The 27,624-nt window shown below is 48.7% G+C and overlaps 1 protein-coding gene across 1 annotated transcript; it reads left to right on the top strand.

Moving 5' to 3' along the window:
* The first annotated feature begins 928 nt into the window (after positions 1-928).
* On the top strand, positions 929-18,437 carry LOC137442643 (vitamin D3 hydroxylase-associated protein). Its single transcript, XM_068141641.1, has 15 exons — positions 929-1,250; positions 2,697-2,810; positions 3,773-3,916; positions 4,249-4,382; positions 4,723-4,929; positions 5,552-5,592; positions 6,219-6,343; positions 7,223-7,348; positions 9,225-9,322; positions 10,478-10,577; positions 11,434-11,477; positions 12,862-12,901; positions 16,556-16,664; positions 17,744-17,889; positions 18,164-18,437. Exons 1-15 carry the CDS (start codon positions 1,041-1,043, stop codon positions 18,290-18,292), a joined length of 1,767 nt encoding a protein of 588 aa, XP_067997742.1. The 5' UTR covers positions 929-1,040; the 3' UTR covers positions 18,293-18,437.
* The last annotated feature ends 9,187 nt before the right edge of the window (positions 18,438-27,624 follow it).

Raw genomic sequence — 27,624 nt, 5'->3', positions numbered from 1 at the left:
GCTCCAGTGAGCCGTCCCCACTGCCTACATCTCTCCAGATAGGGCAATTCTGCCTTGCATCTTGGCAATGGCTTTTCAGAGGCTTCTCCTGCTCCTTCCCTGTAGGCTTGCAGAGCTCTCAGGTTTGAGGTTTCAGTTGCTCTTTTCTGTATTTTTGAGAACCAGTCCCATGGGTGGGGAGCTGGGGCCAGCTCCCAGGGCTGGCAGGGCTGTGTAGTCCAACTCCTTTGCCTTGTGCTTGGAAACTGGAGAACAGGCAGGATACTGGGTCCATCAGGGAAGATTTCCCAGAAGGGAAAGGGCTTGCCCCCTGCTCTGTGTTTTGTGAATGGTTTTCAAGAGGGCTTGGCTTGAAAATGACACACTACTTTTATGTCTGTTTACACATATAAAGTGCCTATCACCATGCTCTTTGAAGGCATCTCCAGATAGCTCCTTCCACACTGCCTGTTCAGCTTCACCATGCACCATTCACCTTGCACCTCAGAGTCTTGGATCTCCTGAGCTCTTTCCTCCCTGAGAGGTGCAGTTTCACTCCCTGCACCAGGTTCCCCAGGACAAGCAGAGCTCTGTTGTTGCACGCTCAAAAGGCTGCACATGCTGGCTGAGGGATGGGGCTGATGGCTGAGCACCTCTAGTTAATGGTCTTAAGTGCTAATTAATGATTAGATGTGGGGATAGTAGGGAAAGCCCAGGCTTAGCTTTTGCAAGTGTTCAGCTTTGGTTATCAGCTCTGTTCCCTGTGCGCAGCCCAGTACAGCAGTGGCTTGGGGGGACTGCCTTGGAGGACTGCCAAACTCGCTGTGAGCTGAGTGCTGCTTTGCAGCCCAGCCCACAGTGCTTCTCCAGCAGGCAGACCCTTTCAAAGTCCATGGTCTAACAAGTCTCTTCCTGGACTTTGTTAATGCAACTCTGCTTCAGAGCTGGTCTTGCGCGGCAGGCGATCACGTAGCCTGCGTTCATCAGACCTCCTTAGGAGAAGGTGGGGGACCCAGGTAGCTGTAGCTCAACCCAGAACAGGAAGGGCTGGCAGAGAAATCATGACCCAAGAGCAACTGTGGCAGATCCTAGATCCATCGTGGGGAGACCTTCGCAGCCTCTCGGCTGTGCTTTGCAGCTCAGCTGCAGCCGTTGCGCTAGTGAGGTGGCTGAGACACAGGCAGATCCAGCAGAAGATGGAAGAGGCGAGGAGGGCACGGGATCAGGCCTTGGAGCACATGGAGAAGGCAGCTCACAGATTCAAGCAAGAGGTAACTTGGGGGCCGTGTGTGTGGGAGGAAGGGGTTGTCTTTTGGGTAACCAATGAAATAGGAGTGTGCTGATCAATCGCTCTTTGGATCCCAGCATCACAGAATTGTTAGGGTTGGAAGGGACCTCAAGGATCATCTAGTTCCAACCCCCTGCCATGGGCAGGGACACCTCACACTACAGCAGGTTGCTCAGAGCCACATCCAGCCTGGCCTTAAAAACCTCCAGGGATGAGGCTTCTACCACCTCCCTGGGTAATCTCTGCCAGTGTCTCACCACCCTCATGGGGAAGAACTTCTCCCTAACATCCAGTCTGAATCTACCCATTTCTAGTTTTGCTCCATTCCCCCTAGTCCTATCACTACCTGACACCCTCAAAAGTCCCTCCCCAGCTTTCTTGTAGACCCTCTTCAGATACTGGAAGGCCACAATTAGGTCTCCTCAGAGCCCAAACATCCTCAGTCTGTCCTTATAGCAGAGCAGCTCCAGCCCTCTGCTCATCCTCATGGCCCTTCTCTGGACACATTCCAGCACCTTCCTGTAATAGGGGCTCCAGAACTGGACACAATACTCCAAGTGGTGGTCAGGGTGTGTTCCTGTTTTGGATCATCACCAGGTTTTTTGGAGGATCACCACAAAAACACTCCCTCCTAAAGACACTATAAAGGAAGTATTTCTTAATGCAGACCTGTTGAGGGAATCCTCAGGATGAAAGCTGGATCAGAGTTTAGGATCCTCAAAATCAGATCACCAACCAAGACCTTCCTGTGCCCTTTTTTCTTCATCTGTCCCTACTGCCAAGCCTTTCCTCTTTCATCCTTCTCACCTCTGCCCCTCCATAAGGACCTGTCTGCCCCATCATCCTTAAAGTATAGGGGAGGGCTTCACATCCCTCCAACATCTGCACATCAGTGACCAAAAGCCATTTCTTCCTGCCCATGCCCAGCTGAAGCAGCACTTGGATTTTAGAAAGTCAGGTCCTTGGACCTTAAACCCACAATGAATGCCTCCTGCTGGTCTTCTCTTGTTGCAAACAGCCCACGTGTTTGGGTTTTTTCCCCATGTTAATGATAAATTTTGTGAAGCTTTAGCTGGTTGAATTGCTGTGCAACTGTCTATGAGTTAGAAAGGGGGGGGGGGGGGTGAAGGCCTTTGGGAGAGTAAACAGAGATAGGTCAAACCTCAGGTTCATGCAAGCCTCCAGTCAAGAGGCAGCTTTCTGCCTGTTTTGGTTGTGGTTTTGATGAACTAAGCCTCAGCAAAGTCACCATCAGCAAATTCCCCACTCGGTGCAATGTAGGAGGTGTGCATTCCTACAGGGAGTATCTCCTCAAATCCTCCTTTCAAGATTGTTGCTGGGTAGATGTTACTATTGGATATTTGTAGGATCAATGCCAGCCTTCTCTGTCATTTTCTTCCCTCTGCACCCAATCTCCCACCCTTTGCAGAAGCCAGGCACCCAGACTGCACATATCCTCTCGCTGACAATGACGGAACTGGTGGAGAAGCTGAAGGAGGGGTCCCTGTCCCCAGAAAGTGTCCTCTACTCCTACATGGGTAAAGTGAGTGGTGTCTCCAGCCTGGGAGAGATGCTGTGGAGCCCTTCTTCCTCTTCCCTTCCTCCTCTCCCCTTCCTCCTCTCCCCTTCCTCCTCTCCCCTTCCTCCTCTCCCCTTCCTCCTCTCCCCTTCCTCCTCTCCCCTTCCTCCTCTCCCCTTCCTCCTCTCCCCTTCCTCCTCTCCCCTTCCTCCTCTCCCCTTCCTCCTCTCCCCTTCCTCCTCTCCCCTTCCTCCTCTCCCCTTCCTCCTCTCCCCTTCCTCCTCTCCCCTTCCTCCTCTCCCCTTCCTCCTCTCCCCTTCCTCCTCTCCCCTTCCTCCTCTCCCCTTCCTCCTCTCCCCTTCCTCCTCTCCCCTTCCTCCTCTCCCCTTCCTCCTCTCCCCTTCCTCCTCTCCCCTTCCTCCTCTCCCCTTCCTCCTCTCCCCTTCCTCCTCTCCCCTTCCTCCTCTCCCCTTCCTCCTCTCCCCTTCCTCCTCTCCCCTTCCTCCTCTCCCCTTCCTCCTCTCCCCTTCCTCCTCTCCCCTTCCTCCTCTCCCCTTCCTCCTCTCCCCTTCCTCCTCTCCCCTTCCTCCTCTCCCCTTCCTCCTCTCCCCTTCCTCCTCTCCCCTTCCTCCTCTCCCCTTCCTCCTCTCCCCTTCCTCCTCTCCCCTTCCTCCTCTCCCCTTCCTCCTCTCCCCTTCCTCCTCTCCCCTAACCCCAGCTAATTTGGTGAGAGAACTAGCAATACTGAGGATTACAATTTGTCAAAACTGTGATGTCTGAAAGGTGGTTTAAGGGAATATAAGTAGGACAGAAATCCAGGGCAGAAAATCATCCCAGCAAGGAGCATCTAAAGTATATAGGTAAGGTTTGAATAGTGAATGCCAATGGTTTGAGGAGACTGATATTTTTTTTCAGCTTGAAAACTCAGTGTAAATACTGTTTCCTTTCTTCTGTCCATTCATCTGTCTTGCTGTTCTTCTGGAGAGGCTTTGGAGGTGACTCGGGAGGTGAACTGTGTGATAGACTTCATTCATGGCTGTGAGGTTCAGCTGCAGAAACTAAAGAAGCAGAAGGAGAAGGGGCTGCTCTATGGCATCCCCATCAGCATCAAGGACCACATTAACTGCAAGGTACATCCCTAACTCCTCTGCCCCTTAGCCTTGGTCTGGGAACACACCAGAATGTCCTGCCCTCATCAGAGGTAGTTAAGAGTTCCCTCAGACAAGAATGTTCTGGACCAAATACTGTGGGAGCAGCAAACCTGCTTTCCTTCTGACTTCTGCAGAAATTCCCAACTTGCTCTGATCTGCTTTCCCCTGGGCTACTCAGGTCCTGTTCTGCCTCTGAGAAAAGTTAGATGGGAGTTTTGCTACAGGAGGCATCAAGACTTATGTCTGCTATTGTCACAGCTCCAAACAGCATCTTTCCTGGTACCTAAAGAGCTTTGCTTCCAATCCCCAAGGGCCACATCTCCTCTGGAGGGATGGTGAAGTTTCTGGGTCAAGTGAAGGAAGAAGACAGTGTCATTGTCCAGGTCCTAAAGAGCCAGGGGGCAATTCCCTTTGTGAAAACCAACATCCCACAGACAATGCTAAAGTAATTGTGTGTTCACCTTCATAAAACATGGGATTCTTGCTGTCTGGCAGAGGGTGTGCCTGCCCACACAAGCTTCCCCCTTTATCCAAGCCAATCATGCATGTGGAGTTAATTGCCCCCTCATTTCAATCTGAAATAATTTCTCTTGCATTTGATGCCTCTTCCTTGTTAAACTCAGCTGTCCCAAGAAATCTACTTCCTGCTCATTCTACCTGCTGGGGTTTGTTCCACGCTAATCCCTGCACGGCCACCAACCTGGTTAATTCTATCCTATGCCCTGTATTTATGGTTTGTAGATACAAAAATACCTCTTCTCACTTGCTGACCATCTTCTCTCCAGCTATGACTGCAGCAACCTCATCTTTGGCCAGACCCTGAACCCTCTCAACCATCAGAAGAGCCCTGGGGGCTCCTCAGGAGGGGAGGCAGCTCTGATTGCAGGTGGAGGCTCCATCCTGGGCATCGGTTCAGATATAGCTGGCAGCATTCGCCTGCCATCCAGCTTCTGTGGGCTCTGTGGGCTCAAACCCACAGGAAACAGGATCAGGTACGGTACATTTGTCCTCTTCTTCCACCCACCACAAAGGCTACACAATGTGCCCCATGGTGCACCAAACTTTGCAGTAGTGTCTGAGTTTGTCCAGGTTTAAGTCAGCACCCTAACCTGAGGTCTGTGGTGACAGGTTGGACTCGATGATCTTTGAGGTCTCTTCCAACCTTAGGAATACTGCTTGTTCCTTTCTCTCAGTTAGGGCTATGGGCTCTGTTATTGATGTATGGTGATCTCCATCCATTAACACAGCAAGGACTTACTCAGCTTGGAGTAGCCCTGTTCAGGAAGCTGAAAACAAGTACTGCAATGTCATCTCCTTTCCAGATGTTTTTCAGTCCTTGTTTTGCTTGTAAGAGTGTTCTGTTTATCAGCAATGGTTTGCTCACAGATGAGGAATTAGAGGCAGCAGGGAAAGGGAATGCTAAAAAATGTCTCTAGCCCCTAGCAGCTTACAGACCATGGGAATCTCCCTAACCCAGGAAGTGCCAAGTCTTTGCAGGACCTTTTGCCTTGCTGTATGTTGACTGGGGACAAGTGGGAAGTCTGCAACTCAGCCTGGTGACCTGCCTTAGAGGAAGAGCTGCTTTTAATCTGCTTCTCCCAATTATGTTCCTAGCAAACTGGGTGTGGTTTCTCCTATCATAGGAATGAAGTCAGGTAAGTCCATCCAAAAGATGTGTTACTACTCTCAAACCTTTGCTTCTTGCCTCTCCTGCTACTCTTGAAATGCCAGCAAATGTGCTTGCTGAACTATTATGATGTCTTATAGCCAGTCAAAACAGATAGTTCTATTAGACCAGGACCTTCCTTGTGCTGTTACCTTTTTGGCCCATTTGTTCTGTTCTGGGTGGTAGTAGGTGTTAGCTGAACCTGAGCAGGATCAAAGCAACACCTGCTCAGGCAAGGCAAGGCAAGGCAATGCATATCACTGAGACATGTGAAACGTGCATCCTAAAAGCCTGGGGTATTTCACAGGGGATGCTTCCAAGAGACTGTGCTGGCTTCAGCTACTGTCAAGCAATGTTGCTGATGGCAGGGGGGCTGCAGTTGTCACTCCTCTTGAATTGGTCTTCTGCCTGCAGAAGTTTGGCCCAGAAAGTTAGCTTCAGCAGGTTGTCTCTGCTCTTAGGTTTACAGATTGTCCCTGATGGACCTCCTTGCTCATCTCTTGCACATTACACTCTTCCCTGACCTGACAAACTTTTCCACATTGGGTCCCTATCAGTGACCATGAGACACCACCAGACCCTCTGCCTGCAGTGACAGGACCTTTCTGCTTGCAGTGACAGGGATGCTGGGGCCAATGGGGAGAGATGTGGACAGCCTGGCCCTCTGCATGAAGGCACTGCTCTGTGAGGAGATGTTCCGACTGGACCCAACTGTGCCCCCACTCCCCTTTGATGAGGAGGTAAAGCTCAGAGGCAATCCTATGTGTCCCTGTGCCCAGGCCAGCCGGCATGAGCAGCTACAAGGCTGGATGTTAGGAAGAAGCTCTCCACAGAAAGAGTGATTGGTCATTGGAATGGGCTGCCTGGGGAGGTGGTGGAGTCACCATCACTGGAGGTGTTTAGGAAGAGACTGGATGGGGCACTTGGTGCCATGGTTTAGTTGGTTAGATGGTATTGGGTAATAGGTTGGGCTCAATGATCTTGAAGGTCTTTTCCAACTTGGTTAATTCCATTCTACAAGAAGAGGCCACACAGCCAGGGCTGGCAGGCTCCTGCTGGCTGATGAGACCTTCTGGATGCTGACTTCCTCTTGGCAATGTCCAGAACAAACTTGTTGGCTCCATCATGGCCCAGTCTCTAAAGGAGCTGACTTCTACTCATCAGAGGAATTCATCACCTTTAATTGAAGAGCCTGACTTAACAGTCACTGACCTAAGAAATCATCATCCTTTGTCATTCCCTCTCCACTTCTACCATCTGAATGTGTCTCTCTGGCTCAGGTCCTAGGACCTTTCTGTTGTCCCTGACACTCAGACAGTACAGACCAGTTCTGTACTCTAAAGGAGCAGCCCCTGGTCTCTGTCCATAGCCAGGCATGTGGTCTGTACAGGTGCTGCCCCATCTGCCATACCAAAGCTGGGACATGTTCACATGGCAGGAGGTGGTGTCAGAAAGACCAGTACCGGTGACCACTTCTGGACAACACTGCTTTCCACCAGCCCTGTTGCTCCCACGATGCCTCCAACCCAGGAGACCTCAGTTGTTGCCTCCTCAAGCCTTGGGAATGGTCCAATCTTCTCTGTCTCCTGTGTGCAAGTGATATCTCCTCTTCTGCACAGGTTTACACCAGTTCAAAGCCACTTCGGATTGGATATTATGAAGGAGATGGCTACTTCCAGCCCTCCCCCAGCATGAAACGGGCTGTCCAGCAGACAAGGAAGCTCCTCCAGGATGCAGGGCATACGGTGGGTTTTCATGCCTGTGGCTGCCTGGAGCTGTTACTCTGTGTGGTGGGTTGAAATTGGAATGTGCTGCCCAGGGAGGTGGTGGAGTCACCGTCCCTGGAGGTGTTCAAGAGGGGATTGGACGTGGCACTTGGTGCCATGGTTTAGTAGTCATGAGGTGTTGGGTGACAGGTTGGACTTGATGATCTTTGAGGTCTTTTCCAACCTTATTGATTCTATGATTCTATGAAATTTCCACCACCACCCCAACATTAACTCCTTACAGAGCTTGGACAAGTCGATTCCCATCTCCACTTGTGGTGCCTGTAAACCAGGGACCATCCCTCCCTCCCTGCTGCAAGGACCCCAAAGAGGAAGGCAGATGCAACAGCTTGCTTTCCCAAACTGAAGGGATCCTGCTTATGTTCCTGGCCTGGAAGACAGGGAAATCACCTTCAGATATCTTCAAGTCAGCCTTTTCTACAGCACTGTTTTTTCCATCATGTTTGATGTTCCCATAAATACCAAACTCACCACAGTTTCCACAACCCCCCAGCTCTTAAACACAGTTCATAGATTTCTTGGTGGGTAAGCATGAAAGGGAGTTGAAGCAGTTGATCTCCCACCTCTTCTAGCCTAAATTATTCTGTGGCTCCACCAGTGGGGTTTTTTTACAACAGGGCTAATCCAATGATGCAAATTGATTGAAAATACTTTGTGCTTTGGAGCCCCTGGAAATTATTCTCTAAGGTGTGGGGGAGTAGAGGCTGTGCTGTATGTGGGAATGGCTAAGAGATAGGAAAGGATGGTGAGCAGATCCTGCTAACCCTGGGGAGTAGAGGCTGTGCTGTATGTGTTAATGGCTAAGAGATAGGAAAGGATGGTGAGCAGATCCTGCTAACCCTGGGGAGTAGAGGCTGTGCTGTATGTGGGAATGGCTAAGAGAGAGGAAAGGATGGTGAGCAGATCCTGCTAACCCTGGGGAGTAGAGGCTGTGCTGTATGTGTTAATGGCTAAGAGATAGGAAAAGATGGTGAGCAGATCCTGCTAACCCTGGGGAGTAGAGGCTGTGCTGTATGTGACAATGGCTAAGAGAGAAGAAAGGATGGTGAGCAGATCCTGCTAACCCTGGGGAGCAGAGGCTGTGCTATATGTGTTAATGGCTAAGAGATAGGGAAGGATGGTGAGCAGATCCTGCTAACCCTGGGGAGCAGAGGCTGTGCTGTATGTGGGAATGGCTAAGAGATAGGAAAGGATGGTGAGCAGATCCTGCTAACCCTGGGGAGCAGAGGCTGTGCTGTATGTGGGAATGGCTAAGAGATAGGAAAGGATGGTGAGCAGATCCTGCTAACCCTGGGGAGCAGAGGCTGTGCTATATGTGTTAATGGCTAAGAGATAGGAAAGGATGGTGAGCAGATCCTGCTAACCCTGGGGAGCAGAGGCTGTGCTATATGTGTTAATGGCTAAGAGATAGGGAAGGATGGTGAGCAGATCCTGCTAACCCTGGGGAGCAGAGGCTGTGCTATATGTGCTAATGGCTAAGAGAGAGGAAAGGATGGTGAGCAGATCCTGCTAACCCTGGGGAGCAGAGGCTGTGCTATATGTGCTAATGGCTAAGAGAGAGGAAAGGATGGTGAGCAGATCCTGCTAACCCTGGGGAGCAGAGGCTGTGCTATATGTGTTAATGGCTAAGAGATAGGAAAGGATGGTGAGCAGATCCTGCTAACCCTGGTCCCCCTGAAAAGGAAGCCCAGCTGTCCTACAACAGCAAGCAGGACCTAGGCTTCCCACCACTTTGCACTCACCTCACCAGTGAGGCAAGGAAGGTGCTTGACAGAGGGTTCTAGGACTCGTTCATCTTTGCTGCCTCTTGCATGTGGGGATGTTTTTCTTGCAGCTTGTTCCCTTTGCACCACCCAAGATTGACTATGTGGTAGATGAGCTGTTTACCAGAGGGCTTTTCTCAGATGGTGCTGCTCACTTGGTGGACTGCTTGTGAGTAAAAAAAAACCATTTTAGTGTGGGCCATAAGACTTGGCACTGTCTAGCCAGTGGTTGTGCCCAGAATGTTCATATCCCTGTGGGTGCAAACTGAATAATGGGCAGCAGAGGAGCAATTTCTGAATTTATCAGGAGCAGCAACTAATCCACAAAAGTAGTTCACACCCACAGATAATGTGGAAGGGTAATGAGATAATGTCTCAGCAGTGCTGTGGCAACGGGGTTTATGTGTGAGACTATTCCATTGCACATGGGAAGCCACACATTATAGACCTTTCTGTGGAGGTGTGGTGGGTTGCCCTGGCTAGCAGCCAAACATCCACCCAGCTCCTTCCTCACTTCAAGGTGAAATATGCCCAGGGTTGTAAGTGGCTTATCCCTGCAAAGCACTCCAGAGCTATCAAACAGTGACCACAAAGGCAGTGAAGTACTTATTTCCCTACAGCTTTTGCAGTGAGCATTTACAGCTGAGCCTCTGAACCCCACCTAAACATCCCTTGCTCAGTGTTTTGGATTGAAACAGGTGGATTTTGACTTCTAGCAACTCCCCTCTAGGCCAAACTCTACTTTGGAGACAGCACTGCTGTGGCATGTCCTGACTTGGCCACAACTTGAGTACTGTGTCCAGGTCTGGGCCCCTCAATTTAAGAAGGATATTGAGACACTTGAACGTGTCCAGAGAAGGGCAATGAGGCTGGGGAGAGGTCTGGAGCGCAGCCCTGTGCGGAGAGGCTGAGGGAGCTGGGGTTGTTTAGCCTGAAGAAGAGGAAGCTCAGGGGAGACCTCATTGCTGTCTACAACTACCTGAAGGGAGGTTGTAGCCAGGTGGGGGTTGATCTCTTCTCCAAGGCAACCAGCACCAGAACAAGAGGACACAGTCTCAAGCTGTGCCAGGGAAAGTTTAGGCTTGAGGTGAGAAGAAAGTTCTTCCCAGAAAGAGTAATTGGCCATTGGAATGTGCTGCCCAGGGAGGTGGTGGAGTTATCATCCCTGGAGGTGTTGAGAAAGGGATTGGATGAGGCACTTGAAGCCATGGTTTAGTTAGTCATGAGGTGTTGGGTGACAGGTTGGACTTGATGATCTCTGAGGTCTTTTCCAACTTTATTGATTCTATGATTCTATGACTTCTCCACTTTTTGTCCCCTCCAGCAAAGGAGACCTTGTGGATCCCAACCTGAGATCCCAGTTCAACACTTACAGGCTTCCTGCTCTGGTGAAAAGGATCTTGGCTATCATTTTGAAACCCATAGTAAGTGTACAGACATGTCTCATCTGTGATATAGGAAATCTGCAAGCTGGAGAAGTTTCTGCATGCAGGGGGGTAGGCTGCTTCCCTCTGGGAGTGATTGCTGCTTCGTGTTAGGGGTCTGCTGGGCTCAGTAGCTAAGTGGGAGGGACTTTTTACAAGGGCTAGTTGCAATAGGATGAGAGGTAATGGACTGAAGCTTGAGGAGGGCAGATTTAGACTGGGTATTAGAAAGAAATTCTTTACAGTGAGAGTGGTGAGACACTGGGACAGGTTGCCCAGGGAGGTTGTGGATGCCCCATGCCTGGAGGTGTTCAAAGCCAGGCTGGATGAAGCCTTGAGCCACTTGGTCTAGTGGAGGGTGTCCTTGCCCATAGGAGGGGGGAGTTGAAACTAGATGATCTTTAATGTCCCTTCCAACCCTAACCATTCTCTGATGATGATACTTAAATACACTTAGCTCCTAAACCCAGGGCAAACTTATCAAGTGGCTCTGACAGGCTTTTGTGGGAGTTCAAAATACCAAGTGTTCTCAGAAACCCAAGGGCCATGCAGCTCATCCAGCAATGGGCCCCAAGAGAATGGATATCACCAGCAAGGATCTAAACATCATCCCCACATCCAGGACACGCTCTCCATGGCTAGCAGTGTGCTCTAGAGCCTTATTGGCATGGGTTGTTGTTATTAAATACAGGAATTAATGTGTGAGTAGAACTACTTCACTGGAAGCCATACCCATTTTCCAGAGCCACTTCTCTTAAGAGAAGAGTTGTGCCCAAAACACAATCCCATGGCAGCCAGCTATTTCAGCTGCACTCCTGCTGACTAATCCCCAAATTTTCCTCTTTTTCTCCCACAGTACCCACGAATCGCTCGAGATCTCAGCGCTCTCTGTGGAGTGGGGTAAGACACATTGAAGTAGCTCTAGAGAAAGAGGGTGCACATGTGTCCAGGTCTGGGCTCCCCAGTTTAAAAAGGACATTGAGACACTTGAATGGGGCCAGAGAAGGGCAACAAGGCTGGGGAGAGGTCTGGAGCACAGCCCTGTGAGGAGAGGCTGAGGGAGCTGGGGTAGTTTAGCCTGGAGAAGAGGAGGCTCAGGGGAGACCTTATTGCTCTCTACAACTACCTGAAAGGAGGATGTAGCCAGGAAGGGAGTTGGTCTCTTCTCCCAGGCAACCAGCACCAGAACAAGAGGACACAGTCTCAAGCTGTGCCAGGGGAAGTTTAGGCTTGAGGTGAAGACAAAGTTCTTCCCAGAAAGAGTAATTGGCCATTGGAATGTGCTGCCCAGGGAGGTGGTGGAGTCACCATCCCTGAAGGTGTTCAAAAAAGGATTGGACTTGGCACTTGAAGCCATGGTTTAGTTAGTCATGAGGTGTTAGGTAATAGGTTGGACTTGATGATCTCTGAGGTCTTTTCCAACCTTCTTGATTCTATGATTCTATGGGTGTGTCCACCAGTTCATGCTGGTGGATGCCAGCTTGCCATGCAAAGCTTTGTCATGGAGTTGTGCAGCACAGGCTGAGCCAGATGAGTTATGTGCTGCCCCAACACCACCTGGGGTTAGCACAGTGTTATCCAGGGCTGTGCAGCCAGAGATTATTTTAAAAGGTTGAGGATCATTGTGGCAGGGCTGGGAAGTCTCCATGGACATCAGCACAGAGAGCTGCAGGCTACTTTCCCCATCAGGTGGACTCTGGTACCCAGAGCATCATGTGCCAAGTTAGCGCAGAAGCCTCTGCATGCAAGTGCAGTGTGGTGTGAAGCCCCTGCCCTGAAGCAGCTGCCCCTTTAAGATGAAGCACCTGGTCCTTTAAGAGAGACAGAGATACAAAGAGGTGGGAGCAAGTGAATTGAGAACACTGCCATGGTTTTTGTGTAGGTGCCAGAGCACCTAGACATGGTGGTATGTTTGTAACAGAGGAGAAAGTTCTTCACAGAGAGAGTTGTTAGCTGCTGGAATGTGCTGCCCAGGGAGGTGGTAGGGTCACCATCCCTGGAGGTGTTCAAGAGGGGATTGGATGTGGCACTTGGTGCCATGGTTTAGTCATGAGGTGTTGGGTGATAGGTTGGACTTGATGATCTTTGAGGTCTTTTCCAACCTTATTGATTCTCTGATTCTTCGCTCACATAAGCACGTGTGGACCCCATGGGATCAGCTGGGTGACCCTATAGCTTCTTCCCAAGCAGGGTCATGAGGTTCCCATAACCATGGGCTGCCTGTGCATCTTGTTACTTTCTGTGGCCACAGTCCCAAAGCTCATTAATTCTGCCACTTTTCCAGGTCTGCCAAGAACCTCTGGGATCAGCACGGAGCGGTGGCGGTAACGTGGCTTGTTCATCTGTCTGGTGGCTTTTTCCCTTACTAAATACAGTGAGAGGCCTCCAAAGTTTCTAAGCAATTGCTGTGAGCTCAGTGGTGGATTCAGGGCTGGAAATGGATCCTGTGGAAGTGAAGCAGCTGGGTTTTTCTTTGAAAGTCAGTCTTTGCAAGGAGTGATAAGAGTTCAAGGCAACAGATGTTCGTTTTGAGATCTCCACTGACTGGGGGATGGGGAGAAAAAATTATCCCTTGTCCTGCACCAGCATGAGCTTTAACACATCCAAGTGCTGGGTGCTGCACATTGGCCACAGCAACCCCATGCAGTGCTGCAGGCTGGGGTAGGAGTGGCTGGAGAGCAGCCAGGCAGAAAGGGACCTGGGGATAGTGGTTGAGAGTGGGATGAACACGAGCCACCAGTGTGCCCAGGTGGCCAAGAAGGCCAACGGCATCCTGGCCTGGATCAGGAATAGTGTGGCCAGCAGGAGCAGGGAACTCATTCTCCCTTGTGCTCAGCACTGGTTAGGCCACACCTTGAGTCCTGTGTCCAGTTCTGGGCCTCTCAGTTTAGGAAAGATGTTGACTTGCTGGAAGGTATCCAGAGAAGGGCAACAAAGCTGGGGAGCGGTCTGGAGCACAGCCCTGTGAGGAGAGGCTGAAGGAGCTGGGGTTGCTCAGCCTGGAGAAGAGGAGGCTCAGGGGAGACTTTATTGCTGTCTACAACTACCTGAAGGGAGGTTGTAGCCAGGTGAGGGTTGGTCTCTTCTCCCAAGCAACCAGCACCAGAAGAGGACACAGTCTCAAGCTGCACCAGGGGAGGATTAAGCTGGATGTTAGGAAGAAGTTCTTCATAGAAAGAGGACACAGTCTCAAGCTGTGCCAGGGGAGGTTTGGGCTGGAGGTGAGGAGAAAGTTCTTCCCAGAAAGAGAAACTGTCCATTGAAATGTGCTGTCCAGGGAGGTGGTGGAGTTGCCATCACTGGAGGTGTTTAGGAGGAGACTGGATGAGGCACTTGGTGCCATGGTTTAGTTGATTAGATGGTGTTGGGTGATAGGTAGGATTCAACGATCTCGAAGGTCTCTTCCAAGCTGATTTATTCTATCCTATTCCAAGCAGAGATAGCATAAGAAGAGTCACTGCAGATGAGGCTTCATTTTTATTTCTTTCCATCTCTTGGTGCAAATCCTTCCTGCCAGACATTAGGTGTTATTGTCAATAGCTAAGACTGTGCTTGGACACAGATCTTAGAAGTCAGAAACTGTAAACTCTTTGGCTTAGGTGGGTGTTGTGTGAACATATTTGGGAGCAGGATCATAGGACAACACTTGCTCTCCTGGAAAACAGTCCAGTGCTGTTCACAAATTGATTGGGTTCCTCTTTAAAGCTGAATGCTTGTGTTTTGTTTGTATTGGCCAGCTCCTCTCCCCACTGCTTTGATGGTCAGAAACTTTCATATTTTCCATGCTGTTTGTTGACTTCCAGTTTATCCTCCTTTTATTCCTGTCCTTGAGCTTACATAGTGCCTCTCCTCTCTGCTATTTTCCACTGCTGCCCTCATTCGTGGTCTATTTTTAGAGAGCAATGCTATTCCCTTTCAGCTGGTGTTTTGCAAAGCTGAGGAAGCTGAGCTGTGCTGGTGTCCACCCACAAGGAAGGGTCTGTGTTCCCCTAGGACACTCTTGCAACCCTGCCTGAGGAGAAACATGCCCGCAGCTTGCACCGCACATCCTCCATCGGTGCCAGTCACTCGGTGGCCTTGCACACTCGTTGGCAGCAGGGCTGACAGATTATAGGGCAGAGGGAAAACTCTGCCTGGTTGCTGGGCTGAGGCAAGTGTTTGGAGATTTATTTACATTTCCAGTGGAAACAGATTCCTCCCTCCCCCTGCAAACCCAAACCAAACCCAAACACAAACACAAACCAAACACAAACCAAACCCAAAACCAAACAAAACTCAAACCCAAAACCAAACCAAACCCAAAACCAAACAAAACTCAACCCAAACACAAACCAAACCCAAACAAAACCCAAAACCAAACAAAACTCAACTCAAACCCAAACCAACCCAAACCCAAACAAAACTCAAACCAAACCCAAACCCAAACCAAACCCAAACCAACCCAAAACCAAACAAAACCCAAACCCAAACCAAACAAATGCCAAACCCACAACAAAACCAACCCAAAAGAAAACACTCAAAAAGGTTTATCAGCCTCAGAGAGGTTCTGTACTGTTTTTCTTCAGGGAAACCACATCCCTATTTTATTCCCATCTACTGCAAAGAAGAGCTGATGCAAAGCTTTTGGCTAGCAACCAGCTTTTCTCTCAGACAAATACATGTGTGTGTGTGTATATATATATATATAATGTTAGCTCCTCTGTCCTTCCAAGAAACCCATCTCCTTTGTTGAACTTTAAGCAGGAAGGATTCAGGCTGTGGAGGGAAATTGAAGCCAGACGGAAAATTGGTCTCCTGGCTGGAGCTTTCTTGAGAAGAAAGCTACAAGAAGGATGGAGAGAGGCTGTTTACAAAGGCCTGCAGTGACAGGATGAGGGGCAGTGACTTCAAACTAGAGAAAAGCAGATTTGGATTGGGTATCAGGAAGAAGTTCTTTACTATTAGGGTGACGGAACGCTGGAGCGGGTTGCCCAGGGAGGTGGTCGAGGCCACATCCGTGGAGCTGTTCAAGGTGAGGCTCAATGAGGCCCTGGGCAGCCTGATCTAGTTGATCCTGTGATCCTGCAAACAGGTTGGCCAGGGAAGTGGTAAAAACACCATCCCTGGAGGTTTCTAAGGCCAGGCTGGATGTGGCTCTGAGCAACCTGATCTACTGTAAGGAGCCCCTGCTCATGGCAGGGGGGTTGGAACGAAATGATCCTTGAGGTCCCTTCCAACCCAGAGCATTCTATGATTCTAAGGTGTGGAAGATCCTGGCACAGAAATCTTGGAGTGACAGAGTTGTGGCAGAGCAGGGCCTGGACCATGTGACAGATGTGTCTCTGTAACCAGACTGCAGCTGCAGAGACAGCCATAGCGTGGGCCATCCGTGTCTACTCATTAAGACAAAGTGAGAATAGCTCTTTGAGGATGGATTTGTTGACTGCCCTGATGTTCAGCAAAGCTGTGAGAAATCAGGCAACACACCTAGAGCTCTCCTGGATTTATAGTGCAAGCCTGAAGCTGTTCCTCCTGCACTGTGAGGAGGAGATCACTTTACCTAGCCTGCCTAGCTGTCTCTTGCTGCTCCTTTTTCTTACCTGTATCCTGCTGCAGAATGCTTTGTGGAAATATTTGGAATCCATCTCTTCTAGATTTGCATCTTTTTCTGCCAAAATCACCCATCTGTTTAGTCAGGTGGACATCATTCTTCAAACTGCTGTTGATCTCCACCCAATAAAAAATAAGGCAAAAGTCTTCATGGGAAGGATTTGGGGTAATACTCAAAGAAATCAATTCTGACATGTCCACTTAGTCTCTAGGTCTGGGCAGCACATGGGATTCAGACAGGAAACCTAAGGGTGAAAGAAGAAAAGATTTCATTTGAGTTCTCAGTTGTACCCAGGAAGGTTGTTTTTTTTTCCCCCCTTCCTTTCCCCATGCCACTTCTGTTCAACAGATGTTTTTTTTTTTGTCATCTCCTCTCTCTTTCCTCCTAGGCTTACTGCACCGAATTCATTGCTAAATGGAAGAAGCTAAGGCTGGATGTGATTCTCTGTCCTGTGCTGGGGCCAGCCTTTAACCATGGCTATGCTGGGAAGCTGTTTGGTAATCTCCATTGAGGTGTCTCTGGATGCATCTGTGGGGGTATTTGTGGGCAGAGCTGGAGCAAGGTGTTTTGGTCTCTTGAACGTTCCCCAGACCATGTGCAGTGCTTGGTATTCCCCCTGGGGAAGAAAGGAGAGATCTCCTCTGGGTGGGTCTTTTTGAGCTCCCATCTTATCTGAGCTGCAGGGGTTTGGATTATTATGGGACAGCAGTGAGTGGCATATCTGTCTCAGTCATTCATGGGTGAGTTTGCTCTGCATTGTCTCTCCTGAAGAAAGCCCAAGAGCTACTCTTCCAGCAGAAAGTGGTTGTGAGGATAGTTGCTGGAGGGGTGTTAGACCTCAGTACAAGGCCAGGCTCTTCTGTATGTGGCCATGTTACTTCCCAAGACTTTTCAAATAGGTCATTGTCTGTGATGTGCAGAAAAAGGCAAATTTGTAATAGCTTTCAGCAAACAGCCAGGGCTCTCCATCTCTACAAATGGCCCTCTTGGATCCAAACTGCCCAAGATGACGTTACAGAGCTGGACCTCGCAGGATATTAGGAAGAGATTCCTTACAGCGAGGGTGGTGAGACACTGGAACAGGTTGCCCAGGGAGGTTGTGGATGCTCCTTCCCTGGAGGTGTTCAAGGCCAGGATGGACAGGGCGTTGAGCAACCTGGTCTAGTGGAAGGTGTCCCTGCCCATGGTGGAGGTGTTGGAACTAGATGATCTTTAAGGTTGCTTCCAACTCAAACCATTCTGTGTTCTGGATTATCTTGACAAGATAGCTGGGATTTTTTCCTGTGTTATGGAAGACAAAGATGCAGACTCTGAATCAGATCAAAAACTTCTATCTGTCTCTCCCCAGTCCTATAGCTGAGTGACAGATGAAGGCATGGGTCTCTGGTCTCAGCAGCTATAAGAGCCTCAAAGCTCTCTATCAAAAGTCCCTTTGAAAGCAGCATGTTTGCATGGTCTCTTCAGGTCCAGCAACTCCAGTCTATAATCCCTGCAACCTGAATGATCATCCAAAAGTCTTATCTGGCCCAGCACACTAACTTTTGCCATTTAGCATGCTCTGTGTGATCTCTTCCAGCTGCCACCTCCTATACCAATTTATACAACGTCTTGAACTTCCCTGCTGGGGTGGTGCCGGTTGGCACAGTCACAAGAGCCGATGAAGAAGAGCTGAAGCATTACCGAGGGCACTACGGAGACCCTTGGGATAAAAGGCTGAAAGAGGTCAGCAGGGCAAGAGCCTAAGTTTAGCAGGTTATGACTGGCACAGTGTCCCAAGGCTTGTCTGCATCTCCTGATGAGAGTGGGGTTGTTTTCCTCAGTAACACAGTGTGAAGCACCATTACTACCCTGCATGTGGTGCACCTGGGCTGGTGTACAGCAGCCTGACAGCCATCCCCTTGTGTGTCTTCCTTTGTCTTCTCTTCCTCAAGAGACCACATTGTGCCTCCCCAGGTGCTCTAGTGCTCTGACTGAGCACTGTGCTTTCTTTTTGCAGGCTGTGGAAGGAGCCGTGGGGCTTCCAGTAGCTGTCCAATGCGTAGCTCTGCCCTGGCAGGATGAGCTGTGCCTTCGTTTCATGAAGGAGGTGGAGACTCTTGCCCAGAGCACAAAGAGAAAGCTGTGATTTCTGGGAACCTGCCTTCACCATGCTGACTTGCCATTCCCTGCCACCTTCTACCTGATGCACAAAACAGATGGTGACCTGCAGACTCTGAGCTGCTGCTTCAATAAAGCGGCATTAGACACCGTTTAAAAAGAGCCAGCAAAAATCTCATCTCTGTCCAAGCTGTCCTTCTTTGTCAGAGTTGATCTGAGTCCACAAAAAAAGCTAAAGGAAGGAATGAGTATTAATTCTGGACCAAAGGAGTCCAATAGAATCATAGAATCATTAAGGTTGGAAGAAACCTCAAGGATCATCAAGTCCAACCTGTCACTAAACACCTCATGACTACTAAACCATGGCACCAAGTGCCACGTCCAATCCCCTCTTGAACACCTCCAGTGATGGTGACTCCATCGCCTCCCTGGGCAGCACATTCCAATGGCTAACAACTCTCTCTGTGAAGAACTTTCTCCTCACCTCGAGTCTAAACTTCCCCTGGCACAGCTTGAGACTGTGTCCTCTTGTACTGGTGCAAGGGGGGATTGGATGTGGCACTTGGTGCCATGGTCTAGTAGTCATGAGGTCTTAGGTGACACGTTGTACTTGATGAACTTTGAGGTCTTTTGCAACCTTATTGATTCTGTGATTCCTCTTGTTCTGGTGCTGGCTGCCTGGGAGAAGAGACCAACCCCCTCCTGGCTACAACCTCCCTTCAGATAGTTGTAGACAGCAATAAGGTCTCCCCTGAGCCTCCTCTTCTCCAGGCTAAACCCCAGCTCCCTTAGCCTCTACTCACAGGGCTTGTGCTCAAGCCCTCTCCCCAGCCTTGTTGCCCTTCTCTGGACACGTTCAAGTGTCTCAATGTCCTTCTTAAATTGAGGAGCCCAGAACTGGACACAGAACTCAAGGTGTGGCCTAACCAGTGCTGAGCACACGGCACAATGACTTCCCTGCTCCTGCTGGCCACACTGTTCTTGATGCAGGCCAGGATGCCATTGGCTTTCTTGGCCACCTGGGCACACTGCTGGGTCATGTTCAGCCAGCTGTCAACCATTACCCCCAGGTCCCTCTCTGCCTGGCTGCTCTCCAGCCACTCTGACCCCAGCCTGTAGCACTGCATGGGGTTCTTGTGGCCAAAGTGCAGCACCCGGCACTTGGGCTTGTTGAATGCCGTCATGTTGGAGTCTGTCCATCTGTCCAGCTAGTCAAGGTCCCTCTGCAGAGCCCTTCTACCCTAGCTCTACTGTAACTATATCTGTGTATGAGACCCAACAGCTATTTACCCAATATTTTACTTCCAAGAGTGGAGCAGATGTTTATGGGAGAGCATAATGTAGTAAGTGCAGGGTTCTCTGGCTATGCCACTGGCTGGCTAAAAGGATATTTGCCTGAAACTCACAGTCAGGCCATCACTGTTAATAGCTGCTGAGACAGCCCTCCTTCATCAGCTTGTTGGGCCACTTCCTGAACACATTTACTCTCTTGACCTCCACACCATCCAGTCTGCAGTTTGTGCACTGAGTCGTGCAAAGCTTCATTTTTTCATGTTTAAGGGTAAGCTGTGAGAAATGGCAACTGGTTTGTTTTCAATCTTGTTCCTCATTGGTCCAGTTAAGCAATGGGAAAAGAAGGCTGGGGAATTTTTATTGCCTATAAGCACTTGAGGGCCAAAAAGAGACCTGGCACTTCTGTGGCTACATTTAGACCATTTGCACTGTTTGGTGCTTTTAGCCGCGGTGTGCTCTTTCTGACTCTCAAGGTGGAGGAAGAGGCTGGAAGGGAGAGTGAGAGTGATGGAGGAGACAGAAGTCCTTTGAATGCCTTGAAGGCAGGCATCATCATTAGCATGGCTGGAGGCAGCATTTCCCCAACTGGAGGAGAGAGCCAAGGGGTAATGCAATGCTCATTATCTATCTACCTCCCTGGGGCTGGGCAGGGATGCTGCAGTCACCCAGTAGCCTCCCATGGTCTGCGTCACGCAGTGAGTCCTGGCTGCTCAGCCTGACTCACCTTCCTCTGTTCTGCACAAAGCCTTTGTTGTGCCTGGAAGATGCCCTGCCTTTGCACATAGCTCCTGCCTGACAGGAGCCTGCCAAATGACAGTGACTACCTCAGGCCAGGAGCTGTCCTCTAATGGGGAAGATGGGAGCTTACCATTAAACAGGTAGCCTGCCCAGGTAGTATTCCTGTCTAGATCTGAGCAGGCACAGACCTGGACAGTTTCCCTTGTTTGTCTCTGCCTCCATATCTTTGTAAGGTTGATTGAACTTCAAGTGTTCTATTTCTAAAAGGAATTCCCCCATGCATTCCTGTGCTCTGCATTCCAGCTGCTCTTTGTGGGTAGTTCTTAAAATGACTTACTGTTCCTCCTGCCCTCCCCTTTCCTGCATCCTGCTGGTCATTAGATCTCAGTATCTCTCAGCATTAGCAACCAGGACCCAGCATCCAAAGGGAAGTCCACACTATGATCCAACAGATACTGAAGCAGAGTGCACAGTTGCTCTCAGCCATGGTCTGCAGCTCAGCTGGAGCTTTCCTGAGTGCTCAAGTGGATGAGGTGGAGACAGGTCCATAAAAAGATGGGAAAGGCATCAGGGAGACAAGATACATGTTTGGACCAGATGTAGGGGGTCTTTTCAAAGAATGTAAAGAGCAGCTAAGTGCCTTGGCTTAGCAGAAAGCAAACCTGAATAAAACTCAGGGGCCTTCTTAAGGCAGGCTGTCCGTGATGTCAGCTGGCACTGCTGCAAAAACATGGGGAGAAAGTGGAGTGGGTGATGCTGAGAGCAGTCTGGTGAGACTGCAATCTGGTGAAACTCCAGGAGAAAAAGGCCTTTAGTAGGGCATAACTTTAGGTTTGCAGGAAAATTCTTCCTCCAGATGTCCCTTGGGCTGGTAAGATTTCCCTGGTTAGCAGAGTGCTTGCTCAGTTGCCTGACGCTGACCAAAATCCAGGCTTTGGTCTGCTTGGAGAATAAGGAAGAAATTCTGCTTGGGCCCAAAAATGTCTTTGTTTCCACTTGTTTCCCTCATCTGCAGCAACAAAGTTCTGGCTGCAGTCTTTGCTTAGATAACTTTTCTTCCTCCCTCCTGATTCTAATAAGAATTAAAGCATGTTCTCCTCAACTCCTGTTTCGTTTTGCAGCTGGGTAACAAAGCTGAGAGACTAAGTGATCAGACAATCAGACAATTCATCTTCACCTTCTTTTGCAAGCTTTGTTTGTGGTTTGCTTGTTGGCTTTTGCAAGTCAAACTTTGTGTAGTCTCAACAACAGTCTCAGAACACGAGGTGTTAGGTCACGTTTGTTGGCCTCTTACAATATTTGCACTAGAGACACCAGCACCAGGAGCCCAGACATTCATTTCAGGCAAGTTTCAAGGGAGGAGCTGGCTGAAGCAGCTAAAAGCAAATGCTTAAAAAAATAGGAGAAATGAAATACATGAAGATAACAAGGCTCACCCCTGAAACACCAAAAACCCAAGAATTAGTTTCACTCTGAAACTGCTGCATAAATCCTCATCTCTCCAGTCTCAATCTGCTCTCTTTTCCTCTTCTTTTCTTTTTCCTTTTTCTTTTCATAGTTTTCTTTTTTCCCTTTCCCCCCTTTTTCTCTTTTTCCCTTTTTCCCTATTTCCTTTTTCCTCAATTTCCTTTCTTCCTTTCTTCCTTTCTTCCTTTCTTCCTTTCTTCCTTTCTTCCTTTCTTCCTTTCTTCCTTTCTTCCTTTCTTCCTTTCTTCCTTTCTTCCTTTCTTCCTTTCTTCCTTTCTTCCTTTCCTCCTTTCTTCCTTTCCTCCTTTCTTCCTTTCCTCCTTTCTTCCTTTCCTCCTTTCTTCCTTTCCTCCTTTCCTCCTTTCCTCCTTTCCTCCTTTCCTCCTTTCCTCCTTTCCTCCTTTCCTCCTTTCCTCCTTTCCTCCTTTCCTCCTTTCCTCCTTTCCTCCTTTCCTCCTTTTTCCTTCTCTTTTTCCTTCTCTTTTTCCTTCTCTTTTTCCTTCTCTTTTTCCTTCTCTTTTTCCTTCTCTTTTTCCTTCTCTTTTTCCTTCTCTTTTTCCTTCTCTTTTTCCTTCTCTTTTTCCTTCTCTTTTTCCTTCTCTTTTTCCTTCTCTTTTTCCTTCTCTTTTTCCTTCTCTTTTTCCTTCTCTTTTTCCTTCTCTTTTTCCTTCTCTTTTTCCTTCTCTTTTTCCTTCTCTTTTTCCTTCTCTTTTTCCTTCTCTTTTTCCTTCTCTTTTTCCTTCTCTTTTTCCTTCTCTTTTTCCTTCTCTTTTTCCTTCTCTTTTTCCTTCTCTTTTTCCTTCTCTTTTTCCTTCTCTTTTTCCTTCTCTTTTTCCTTCTCTTTTTCCTTCTCTTTTTCCTTCTCTTTTTCCTTCTCTTTTTCCTTCTCTTTTTCCTTCTCTTTTTCCTTCTCTTTTTCCTTCTCTTTTTCCTTCTCTTTTTCCTTCTCTTTTTCCTTCTCTTTTTCCTTCTCTTTTTCCTTCTCTTTTTCCTTCTCTTTTTCCTTCTCTTTTTCCTTCTCTTTTTCCTTCTCTTTTTCCTTCTTTTTTCCTTCTTTTTTCCTTCTTTTTTCCTTCTTTTTTCCTCTTTTTTTCCTCTTTTTTCCCTCTTTTTTCCCTCTTTTTTCCCTCTTTTTTTTCCTTCTTTTTTCCTTCTTTTTTTCTTCTTTTTTTCCTTCTTTTTTTCCTTCTTTTTTCCTTCTTTTTTTCCTTCTTTTTTTTTCCTTCTTTTTTTTCTTCTTTTTTCCTTCTTTTTTTCCTTCTTTTTTCCTTCTTTTTTCCTTCTTTTTTCCTTCTTTTTTCCTTCTTTTTTCCTTCTTTTTTTCCTTCTTTTTTTCCTTCTTTTTTTCTTCTTTTTTCCCTTCTTTTTTTCCTTCTTTTTTTCCTTCTTTTTTTCCTTCTTTTTTTCCTTCTTTTTTCCCTTCTTTTTTCCCTTCTTTTTTCCCTTCTCTTTTCCTTCTTTTTTTCTTTTTCTTTTTCCTTTTCCTTTATCCTTTTCCCTTTCCTTTTTCATTTTTTTTTCTTTTGTCTTTTTTTCTTTTTTCCTTTTTCTTTTTTCTTTTTTCTTTTTTTTTATTTTTCTTTTTTTTTTCTTTATTCCCCTTTTTTCTTTCTTCCTTTTTAATCTTTTCTCTTTTTTCTCGCTTTTTCTTTTTTTTTTTCCCTTTCCCCCCTCCTTTCTCCCCCCTCTTTTTTATTTAAAATACAAATTCTCTTTTTTTTTCCTTTTCTTTTTCCCTGACTGTTCTCTTACTTTGCACTCAAATGGCCTGGTCTCTCCCCTGCCCTGCTTGCCCGTGGTGAGAGCAGTGAAAAGCCCAGTCCAACTTCTTGCTGTAAGCTTTGTGCCCACCCATGGAGCAGCTAGGAGTATCCCAACCCTTCATCATAGACTCATAGAATCAACCAGGTTGGAAAAGATGTCAGAGATCACCAAGTCCAACCTACTAACACCTCATGACTAACTAAACCATGGCTTCAAGTGCTTTTTTGAACACCTCCAGGGATGGGGACTCCTCCACCTCCCTGGGCAGCACATTCCAATGGTTCATCAGGGTGCTGAACTCCCTGCTGTCACCTGGTGCAGATCTGTGCAAGACACCAGGCATGAAAGAAGTAGGGATGTTCCCAGACTTTGTCTCTGCTTTGGTACTGTTGTAAGTAGGATCCATACAACCTACTCAGCTATGGAAAGGCCCAAGGAAAACAGTGCAATATGCATGAATGTGGGAAAGATGTAGGGATGGTCAGGAGAGAAAGCAGCCCCTGCTGTCAGAGGTTAGTATGGGAGGATTCTCTCCCCAGTTTATTGTAGTTTGTTCAGGGAGAGTGAACAGGGTCCTGGCTGAGTGATGCCAAAAGGAGTTGACAGAAAGAGACTCTAATCTTTGAGCCAGAGCTCTTGGTTGTTGGAAAGGCATAGATTAAATAGTGGCAAGTCTCTAACCAGCTATTATGTTCTCTGAGTGTTTGTGGAATTGGGCTGGACTTGAGGAAATTCTTATGCTTCCATTAGGTATTCCAGGCTGAAATGAGTCAGAAACTGGAGAGTTCTCTGAGTACAGATTAGTTATTCAGCCCTCTGAGCCAACTGGAACAACTCCTCCAGAGGGGACCACTCTTATTTCACTGTGATTTCAGCATTTTGTGAAATGTCTTTGAGATCCTTTCAGAGCAGGGTAGTTTAACACAGCTCATTTTGTAAGCTGTTAGGGGAAAGTGCATCAGTGTTTGGTTCCAAACATACCACCATGAGATACAGCTCTCAGGATTTATTCTTGGGCATTCCAGTCAAAACTGAGTCCAAGCTGACTCGACCTTGTTGCAAAGTTAGATGAAAGACAGTTTAGTTATAGAAAGTTTCTGTCACAGCCCTACCTGCTTGAGGCCTGAAGGTGTTGGATGGAGTGTGATGGCAGCAAGTCAGTGCAGCTTTGATTTGCAAAGACAGTGCAGCCCTTGCTGGGGACAGGAGTGGGCTGTTGGAGTTGGTCTTACTGTGGCTTTTCTGTGATGGTCCAAAGTGAAGGAGGTGTTGTGGGTGCCACAGTCAAATCCCAGACCAGCTGCTAGAGGCTGACTCTTCTTGTGAAAAGGGTCTTGGTTCTCATTTTAACATTTCTAGTGAGTTTGTCCTTGGGCCTGGATCAATTCAGGCAAGAAAACCACGGTGAAATGTTGCACTTGTTCTTTCTGCTTAGGGCACACCAGTGAAATGTGGAGGAGTGAACACTGACCTGCAAGTCAGGCAGTTCTCTCACTTCTGCTTTGGACTTGAGGTTTGCTTTGAGACCTCCCTTTGCTTCTCTGCCTTTGTTTCTCCCTAGGGACAGGGGCCTCTTTCTCAGCAGACTTTTCTCCCAGGCACCCCTTGCTCCCCTTAGTGGGTCCAAACAAAGCCACCGCTGTGACCCAGTCCATCCACCTCTGTGTAGCTGCTTCCTTCAGTGGCAGGAACTCTCTACTTTCACATGGACCTTGGACTGCCTCAGTAGGTCTACTCAGAGGATGCCAAAAAGGGATGGGATTTTGAAACCATCCCAGTTCTGAGGATGGATTCACCCTTCACTCCCCACTGCCTGTGTCCCTGCTGCAGGCTTTGGTAGGAACCATGGGGCTGTGACCTTGCTGTGGCAGGAGGAGCCATACCTGTGGTTCATGAAGGAAGTGGAGGTGCTTGCACATTGATAGGAGCAGGGGCTTCCTCAGCAGCACCCAGCCACCTGAAAAGGCAGCTGCATGCTTGTAATTTTGCCCTTTGAAACACCAAGTCAGCTGCACACTGCCAGCTCTGCCTCCAGTAAACATTTGCCAGGTGTCTAAAGGGCAGGCAGGATGGGAGCACAGGTCCCAGTGCACAAGCTGATGGGGGAAGCCAATATCCTGGCACTTCCCAGCATCTGCTCAGCACATAGTAGAGGTTATGTCACTGTCCCACAGACAAAGAGCCCACCTCTGCCTCAGGAGGCTCTTGGAGGCTGGGAGAGGGCTGAGTGTGGCTGCTTGCTGATCCTGTCACACACACCTGGAGGCAGCTGCTGCAGCCACCACCATGGTGCAGGAGCTGGGTGGGCTGCAAGCATGTCCCCACACTGCTGCTCTCATAAAGCCAGCAGTGCCATGGCTGAGGAGGCATCCTGGGAGCAAGGGTGCCACTGAAAGGGAACCTAGGAAAAGACCAGCTTGATCTGTTCCTGAGAGCTAACAGCTGTCAGCTTTGCAAATTCACAGATTGCATTGGGCTGGAAGGGAGCCTCAAAGGTCATCTTGCCCAACCCCCCTGCAGTAAGCAGGGACTCCTCCCCCTACATCAGGCTGCCCAGGGCCACATGGAGTCTGATTCTGAATGTCTCCAGGGATGGGGCCTCATCCACATGCCTGGGCAGCCTGTTCCAGTATTTTACCTCTCTCCTGATGTCCAATCTAAATCTCCCCTGCTCCAGTTTCAAACCACTGCCCCTCATCCTATCACTCCAAGCCCTTCAAAAGAGTCCTTCCCCTTGATGAGCCTTCCTGTAGATCCCCTTCAGCAGCAACAAAGCTGGTGAGGGGTTTGGAGCACAAGCCCTATGAGGAGAGGCTGAGGGAGCTGGGGTTGCTTAGCCTGCAGAAGAGGAGGCTCAGGGGAGACCTTGTTGCTCTCTACAACTACCTGAAGGGAGGTTGTGGACAGGTGGGGGTTGGTCTCTTCTCCCAGGCAACCAGCACCAGAACAAGAGGACACAGTCTCAAGCTGCACCATTGGAAGTTTAGGCTGGAGGTGTGGAGGTGTGGCCATTGGAATGTGCTGCCCAGGGAGGTGGTGGAGTCACCATCCCTGGAGGTGTTCAAGAGTGGGTTGGACATGGCACTTGGTGCCATGGTTTAGTTAGTCATGAGGTGTTGGGTGATAGGTTGGACCTGATGATCTTTGAGGTCATTTCCAACCTTATTGATTCTATGATATTCCCTATGGACACAGGAAACAATGGAGGATTCTTAGAGCTGCTAAGAATGAGTGTGACAACAGATGAAAAGTCAAGCACTAGAGGACTGCCTGGAACTGATGGCAGAAGGCTCTTCACCTTCCTTTCCATAGCCAGTTCCACACTCTGTTGGAACAGGATCAGGTTCTGGGCCTTCGGGCATCGAGTGCAACCTTGCAAAGTTCTGTCATGCACAATCTCTCTCTCTGCCCAAAAGCATTTTTCAAGGCAGGACCCATGGGAGGACACACCATCCAATGCCAGCAGAGATTACAGACAGGCTGTGGCATTTGGTTTGGGCCTGATGCTGGCTGGTTTGCTGCCTTCAGCTCTGTGCATGGTTCTTGCATGCTTGTAGTGAGAAGCATCTGTGCTGGAAAGACCTTAACACACTAGATGTCCTGCTATCTGTTGGGAATAGTTTACTTCTGGCCTGCAGTTGTGTGGGATTTTCCACTCCTAAGGCAACACAAGCATGCTCTGTGGAGCAGCCTTTCCTTCTAGTGCATGAGTGTGGCAGTGAGAGAAGTTCAATTCTCCCCCCACACACAAACCACAGCTTAAAGGCACAGCCTGAAACTGTCACAATGAGGCATCATGGTAGTGCTGAGCCCTATTCCAAAGGCCTCCTGAAACAGCCTCTGGCCACCATGGGAGCAGCATAGCCCAAGGGATTTGCAGAGTCAGCGAGTACCCCACAGCTGTGCCTCCTCTCATCATACCATTCCCCATTCCCATGCAGGGCTGTCTGGTGACTTCAAGCTGTTTTTTCCCCTTCTCCCATTGTCCTCTCAGACTACACAGGAAATAGGAGAGCAGCTGTTTCCTCACTTCTTTTGTTCAGCTCTTCCTCCCCACTGGAGAACTTCCCATCATCCAGAAAGCCTCTGTGAACCCGA

Source organism: Melanerpes formicivorus, unplaced genomic scaffold, assembly GCF_026170545.1.
Source record: "Melanerpes formicivorus ecotype bairdi unplaced genomic scaffold, bMelFor1.0.p_v2 SCAF_7, whole genome shotgun sequence".
NCBI lineage: Eukaryota > Metazoa > Chordata > Aves > Piciformes > Picidae > Melanerpes > Melanerpes formicivorus.
Note: the sequence above shows the minus strand (reverse complement) of the source record. Positions and strands in the feature narration are given on the sequence as shown.